The 7,985-nt window shown below is 42.7% G+C and overlaps 1 protein-coding gene across 3 annotated transcripts in view; it reads right to left on the bottom strand.

The window, feature by feature from the left end:
- ALKBH8 (alkB homolog 8, tRNA methyltransferase) overlaps positions 1 to 7,505 on the bottom strand; it is a 46,590-nt gene extending 39,085 nt beyond the window's left edge. Inside the window, exons 1-4 of one of the 3 annotated variants that reach the window (XM_053936133.1) lie at positions 7,428 to 7,505; positions 6,363 to 6,548; positions 2,218 to 2,358; positions 76 to 316 (exon numbers count right to left, since the gene is read on the bottom strand). In XM_053936133.1, coding sequence (XP_053792108.1) covers positions 76 to 316; positions 2,218 to 2,358; positions 6,363 to 6,548 — 568 coding nt within the window. In that variant the 5' untranslated portion in view covers positions 7,428 to 7,505. Of the gene's footprint in view, positions 1 to 75; positions 317 to 2,217; positions 2,359 to 3,214; positions 3,351 to 6,362; positions 6,549 to 7,427 lie in introns of those variants that run through there. The other 2 variants (XM_053936135.1, XM_053936134.1) reach the window with 2 other exon arrangements.
- Positions 7,506 to 7,985: the final 480 nt, after the last annotated feature.

Genomic DNA, 7,985 nt, shown 5'->3' on the forward strand with positions numbered 1-7,985 from the left:
TACAACTCAGGAAGTAAAAGCAAAGGGGAGCAGTATGCAGGAAGCTGGATATATAGGAGAGCAGAAAAACTGTACCTTTTTCCACAAAATTAATATAAAGAACAATGTTTTGGCCACAGTCTTCCAGTGTTACTTCCTTTCCATTAAGGGCATTAAAGGCTTTTTTGGCTTCTTCTGTAGTGCTATATTTGACAAATGAATATGGTTTATTTGGTGGCATTAAGAGTGTTTCCATTGCTCCATATTCTTCCAGTATTCTGAGCAATTGCTGTCTACTCATCCCATTACCAAGACCGGCATTGGCAATAACCAGGCTCTAAGTGAAAAAGTATTAAAAAACAAAACAAACAAACAAAGAATTAGTGATTACTGTTGGTTCATTTAAAACTAACATTTTACCAAGAGAAAATGGCTATAGTTACCAGCACTATAAAGAAAAATGAAACCCATGAGCACTCTTATGTATTCTGCACAAGATATTTACATTTCCATGAGCTTGTTATGCAAGGCTAATGCAACCTTTGTTTGCCCAGCACATGGTGTGGCTGAAAGCCTTGCAACCTCTATCAGAAACACCTCCTCAGTTAATGCATGCTTTGAAGTGCCATGTGTGCTTGCAGTACGCTTGTCACAAACAATGGCACTGGCATACATAATTTTGGTGATTTCTGGAACAGCTGGGAAAAGTGTTCAATTAATTCAAACAACAGCACTTTGCTTCTCTAAAAAAAAAAAACAGAAAATGAGGTTTAGAACCAAAGAGAAGGGTCATTAAAAAAATTATACACTGAGCACTGCTGTGATTATGCCTATTGTGAAGGCTCTGTTAACATCTGTTCTAAGCTCTGCATCAGGCTGTTTGCTATGGATCATATTTTTCAAGGTTTACCTCATTATTAATTACTGCTATTTTCTGGAATGTTATTGATGGAGAGACCTATGTGTGTGAAGGACATGCAGAGGTTCACACCACTCCCTTCACTTAATTTACAACTTAATCTACACAACTGCTGCAGTACATACAGCAATTGATGATGTAATTCAGAGTTAGTCAGACTCTTGCACAAAGCCTGGAAGTATTTTCTATATTCCTGACCCAAGTTTACCACTAGCACTATGATTTTGTTTCATGTATCACTTATTCAAATGTTCTGTCATCAATAAGGACCTTGCAGAATTACTCTTTGGAGAGATTAGATGGATAATTTGGTACCTGGGACAGTTTCAAGGGGAACAAGTCCCAAATTACAGACCGATTTCCAAGCAACACTAGAAAAACACAGTCTTTGTTCTAAAGAGTTTACAATATAAACAAGATTGCTGAGTCATTAACATCCATCTATGTGGTTTGAAATCTGAGCAAAAATTAAACCAAATTTTATTAGAAAAATGTATAAAGATCTAACTGATGTTTCCATATTCGAATGGGAAGAATTTTCAGGATCAGGATGAGCAAGCATAGGGTAAATGATACTGCTCTACAGTGTTTCAAGCCATTTGTATTTCTTCATAAATGAGAGAGCGAAATTAGGAACTCTAACATCCCTTTCTGTCTGCAAGTTCCTGTCACTTTTTGCTACACCAGTACCTGTGAGGTCATTCTCTGATCTGCTCTAACTCTACTGCGGCAGAACACTACAAATTAAAAATCCAAGTAGCTTTCTGCTAGGTCTCTTTTCTGCACAGAAAGCTGTCCCTATTTAAACAGCTGCAAGTCAGCCAACCAGCTCAATTCCCACAGAACCACAGCCTTCATTTGTTTAGAGGAAAAAAAAAAAAAATATGGAAAAGATTTCCAAGACAGACATATTTTTAATGGGGAGATGGGGAGCTTAGATGAGACAAAATACACTTGACAGAGAACCATGGAGGATAGAAAGGTACAAAAGTTACAAGGAAAAGAGGTACAAAAGAGGGGGGAAAAAAAGAAACCACAGAGAAAGAGAAGAAAAGTTTATCTATTTCAATAGCATTACCAAGGCTTCCTCCTCCTCCTCAACCCAAGTAACTACTGCTTCAGGTTAAAAAAAACCTTATCCAAAGTCTCTCCATAGACCCTGAACTGCTGAAGTACAGCTCTGCTTTGAAATCAAAGAAGCACAGAAAACCCTCAGTCTTGGGAAGACTATTTTTAAAAACTGCATTTTACACAAGACACATGTAAGTAGAGAACACAGATAAGCAGTATTTTAACATTACCATCAAAATCACAACTACCTGTGTGGCATGAGAGACACACTTCACGCCCTCATGTCTCATCAACGTATGCTGAGCTCTGACCTGCTTCCTCAATATCTTCTTCTTCATTTTCTGGACTTTCAAATGATCTTCATTGGTTTTAGCTTCCATACTGGTGTTCTGAAAAGCAGAAATAACAACACATAGTGAGTGTCCTGCTTGAAAAGGATCTCTCCCAAAAATAAATATTTAAAAATTGCTATGATGCTTGATTTCGTTTTCCCATTTTTCTCTTCCTCTTCACTCCTTTATTCACATTCAGAATATCACTACATCCATTTGTGGGGTTTAATCTGTCAGCCCCTCCTGTTTTTATACAGTAATTTCAGCTAATTTCCTTCTCTCTACAGTCTCTCCAGAGCAGAACATGAGAAAAAAAAATTATGTGTGTAACTGCCATGAGATTCATATTGTCTCAGTTTCTCAGTTATTCTCATGCCTCACCAAAAGCTTGTGTTGGAGATGAAATGTTTGACTCCTTTTACCTAATTGCACCCTAGTGTAACATTTGGCCAAACTTGCCTTTCTTGAGCATAGAAAAAAGTGTGCAATACTTAGATGTCCTAGAGCAAGCAATTAGGATGCTCCACACATCATTTACCACATCTCCCAAACTTAATGAAAATCACATTCCTCTTGTGTGAACAGAAAACTGTGTACATATATATACATATATATATATGTATATATGTATTAACTACTGAATTTCATGGTAGCACAGCATTTACCAACCAGTAAGTACTTACAGGTAAATGGCATTCTCCAGGTTTTGCTGCATCTTTTGCTACTTTTGGTCTAACACTATATTGAGATCATACAGTACCTTCCCACATTTCTTTGCCTACATTCTTTTCCTTTCTTTTTTCTACTTCCTTCAAATCCAAGGCAGGAGTCCAGATCTCATGTAAGATTATGACAAAGCTCCCAGACACTGATGCAGTTTGACTTTATCTCTCCCTATAACATAACCCCTTACCTTTACTTTAGAGGTACTTCTTTTCTTTGCCAAAAATCTTCCTAACAGTATAGCTGGACAATCCAACTGCAGCTGTCTGTCCTATTCCATTCTTTTATCAGCACTGACCTGACAACAATCCTTTCATCTTCTCTTCCTGTCAAAAAATGATTTTGTTTCAGTTATTTTTAAGGAAAAAAAACCCAAAACAAAACTATGTATATGTATCACTGCCATACGTAATTATTTAACTCTGCCAACTGCCCCAGCAGTCACTCATCCACTTGCATGCCTTCTGGCTTGCATGACTGCAGAGCTGCTTCCCAATACCTAAACTGCAGACACAACCATGATAATATGACAATGTACTACCAAAAATGGTAAAGGTAAAAAAACCCCCATATTAGTATTTGCTGCAACTTTGTGTTGAATGACTTAACAAAAATTTTGTTTTAAACAAGCACTGATATGCTAGTAAAATTGTTATAAAATATTGAAGTGTTTCACAGGAGCTCTAAGTATGTACTCCTTGTGATTGCTGCCGCATTACCATCGTCAACCTGCACAACTTTTAACTGCACTGCACAAGAATAATCTTTAAAGAGAATCAGATTGACAAAAGCACTCCGTGGAAATGAAGGATTCTAATCCTCCAAAAAGGAGCAGGATCAATGCTGCCAAAGAAGACTCAGTCTTTTGCCCTTCCTTTCCACTTACTAGTTCATCCTCCTACCATTCCTCTTCCATTCTCAAACACAATTTTACAGTGGTCTTAAACGAATTGAAACCCTTGTCAACAACACTTTCAAGCAAGCATGGCAAGTTACTGGCATGGTGGGCATCAACAATTTTCTCCTGATATGGTTTCAGATGCCTGCTAACAAGTTTGAGGTGGCACATGCAAGGCCGTAACAGTTTGAACCCTGACTTCCTGGCATTCTTCAAGTTTTTACGCATCTGACCACATAAAGACCACATTTATATCTGAGCCTGAACAAAGGAAAAAAAAAAAAAAAAACCAAAAACCAAAAAACACTTAATAAATTACTCAGCACCAAAATCCATCCTACCACCATTAGACTCTTGACATTTCCTAGGATGTCTTAAGAGAGAATTCAATCACAACCATGCTCACATGCAATGGAGACAAAATGCATAAGAAAAAAGTCTCACAAGTAACAAAACTGAAACAGGGCAGAAAAAGGAGAAGACTACTACAATAATTATTTCACATGACTTCAGAAATGAAGTGTAGAGGCTGAAAATATCAATGGGTTATGGAATCAATCTTGATTTCTGCAAAATTAGTTTTATTACAGATTTGTAGGAAGTGTCTGCCATTTTCCTTGAAAGCAACAGTGCTCATTAGGGGCTTTTTGCCTATTTTATACTCTAATTTTTTCCCTTCCTCAAATTCTTGGTACCTTCTTAAATGATCATTTTCCCTTCCTGATGTCACACTTGCAAACAGGCCACAGCTCATTATTTGAAAACAACATTCTTCCTTCTAAATACAAATAGCTCAAAACAGTTCAAAGTAAGACTCTTCACTTAATCAACAAACAGTGTTAAATACACAGAGAGCGATAGTCCTCTTAACCTTCATTAGTTAAATAATGATCCAAAAAATCTCAAACTTACTTAAACCAAAAAAAAGAGCACAGTGGAAGACACACAAAAAAACAAAACTAAAAAAACAACACCTAAAAGCATAAGAGAATTAGAAGCCAAGGTAATTGAGAGGGGAAAAATAAAAGCCTCATGAAAAGAAGCATAAAAAGTTTTTATGAAATAAATTCTCCTAAGTGCATTTAATGGGTTACCCTTACCAAGGTTCAGCTGATTTGCAGGCTCCTTCAGCAAGCCTACTATGACCAAGCTGTGCAATTATAAGATTTCATAGAATCACAAAATCATTTAGGTTAAAAAAAGACCTGTAAGGTAGAGTTTAACTGTTAATCCAGAACTGCCAAGTCCACCACTAAACCCTATGACCCCTAGGCATCACCATCTGCATAATTGGGTCCAAAAGGCTTGGCCTGTCCCACCTTATTTGCCACACACAGGTGAACAAAGGCCTGCATCTTTACCTACACCTGAGCAGGTTCCTCTGCAGAGGGTGTCAGGCAGTCCCAAATTAGTCCACAGGAAAGTGACACATCTTTGACTTGGTTAGTTTACAGAAAGAGAGCAAAAATACAGGACAGGTTAAGAGTTTGGAACCAAGCAAATTGGATTTTGATGGAAAAGCACAGAGGCTATGCACATCACCCATACCAGTCAGACCACCATCTTGCAGCCTGCAGAACTTCAAACTGAAAGGATCAGGCTTCTCCCATAACACCTACACCTCTACATACTGGAAGACTTCATCTGATCTCTGGAGAAAGCAGTTCTGAGTTTAGTCAGGCCTTAAGTCAGGTCCTCACAAATGCCCACATTCTCCAGGCAAAACCAAAGAAGTCATGCCACAATATTTGTTAAACTAGCACAGAAAGCTGAAGCTGAAAGACTTGTTTTTATCCTTTCATAACCCCTGAACAAAACAACTCAGAAGGGACAGCTGAGGTGTGACTCAGCTGTATAGATAGCACATAACACTGGCAGAGATGACCCATCCCACAACACTCAGCTCTTCACCTGCTGCTCAAGAAGCTAAAGACCTTCCTGATGTGCTGTGTCATGTTTGCCAACATCACTATAGTGCCTCCAGCTTCTGAAGGCATCTTAACCAGTAATATTTGCATAAGTGAGACAGCAGAATATTCCCTTGGCCTCCTTCTGAACCAGGTCTAAACTCTGTGTCTTGTCTGTTGCATCATTACCAGTGGCTCAATTCGGCAGGCACAGGAACCAGGTCTGCCCTGATTTCTGAATAAAGGAAACACACTCAACTGTATATTAGTAGGAAACTTCATTTGCTAGGATCGCACACCTCCTTTAGAAAGGCCAATATGACTACAGAAGAAAAAGGGTTAATCCACTGTTGAATTCATTACTGTTACCACCTGGTTTTACAACAAGTATTTTTTAAAAGTAGCTCCTGAAAATACAGACTGAAAACAGTTTCCCCTTGCAATAGGAGCTAAGGGTGCACACACGTTACAAAACTGGCCTGAAGTTACTACAGAGGTTAATGTAAAGCTTTAATGCAATGCACGAAGCTTACTTGCTGTAGAAGCAGCTTCTGAAAACTGAAGTACCTGGCGGCCGGGCGGAGCTGAGCGGCGGCTGTCGGCAGAGGGAGCGCCACGATCAGGGATAAGTTGGGCTCTTTGTTACTCACTTTCGGCTTGGTTTTGTGCCGCAGACACGCCACAGCAAACGTATAAGGACACAGTATTAACATAGACATCTGGGGGGGAAAAAATACATTCAGGAGGCCCGAAGGTGAGATTTAAAAGCTCCAGCACTGAGCAAACGCGCCTGAAAGCACCAGCACATCCAGGCACCAGCATGTCCCTGCGGCTGTCCCAACCCACCCCTACTAGGGACAGTCAGCACCAAACCTTCCACCGACACCCCGCAAACCCCTGGGCTCTGGGCACTCGCTGTAAACAACAACGATAACAGGAATAACCACAGGAGCGTGTCATAGAATCACAGAATGTTAAAGGTTTGAATAGACCTTAAAAATCAACCAGTCCCAAACGCCGTGTCACGGGCAGGGGCGCGTCCTACTAGACCAGAACTCTCAAAGCTTTGAACACTGCCAGGATTGGGGCACCCAAAGCCTCCCTGCGCAACTTGTTCCAGGGCCTCACCATCCTCACAGCAGTGTCCCTTCTGCTCTGCCCTGATTACACACGGGGGAGGCCATAAAAGCTTTGAGGCAGACGTAGAGACTGACTTGGCCTTGCCCCCCTTACACCACCTCGTCCTGACATGGACGGGGATAGAGCCGGAACCGCGGCCAGGCCGCCGCGGGCCCTGCTCCCCGCACAGGGCGGCACGGCGGGGACGGGAGGGGAGGGGAGGAGAGGAGAACCAGCGGCAGAGGCCACCTGCGCTCCCGCGGCTCCCCGTCCTCAGCCGGAGCCGGGTGAGGCCCTGGCGCTGCAGCCCCGGCCCGGCGGGCGCGTTACCTGCAGGAAGCGGCCATGTCGGGGCGGGCACAGCACCAGCACCAGCACCGCCCCCGCCGCGCCGTCATGGCACCGCCCCGCCCCGCTGCCCGCGGAGCGGGGAGTCTCAGGGGGAATTTAGCGGCTGCAAACGTCTGTCGCTTTATTACCGTCAGGGAAGCCAAGTTTTGAGGTTCAGCAAGGCCAAGTGCCAGGTCACAGCAATTCTCGGCAGCGCCACAGGCTAGGGGAAGAGTGACTGGGAAGGACCTGGGGGTGCTGATCAACAGCAGCTGAACGTGATCCAGAGTGTGCCGAGGTGGCCAAGAAGGCCGATGGCATCCTGAGCTGCATCAGCACTGGTGTGGCCAGCAGGAGCAGGGCAGTGACCGTCCCCCTGCACTCAGCACTGGTGAGGCCACAGCTCCAATCCTGTGTTCAGTTCTGGGCCCCTCACTGGAAGAAAGACACTGAGGGGCTGGAGCGTGTCCAGAGAAGGGCAACGGAGCTGGGAAGGGTCTGGAGCACAAGTCCTGTGAGGAGCAGCTGAGGGAGCTGGGGGTGTTCAGCCCGGAGAAAAGGAGGCTCAGGGAGGACCTCATCACTCTCTACAACGGCCTGAAAGGAGGGTGCAGCCAGGTGGTGTCAGCCTCTTCTTCCAGATAACAAGTGACAGGACAACCGGACGTAGTCTTAAGCTGCAGGAGGTTCAGGTTGGACATTAGGAG

Source organism: Vidua chalybeata, chromosome 2, assembly GCF_026979565.1.
Source record: "Vidua chalybeata isolate OUT-0048 chromosome 2, bVidCha1 merged haplotype, whole genome shotgun sequence".
NCBI lineage: Eukaryota > Metazoa > Chordata > Aves > Passeriformes > Viduidae > Vidua > Vidua chalybeata.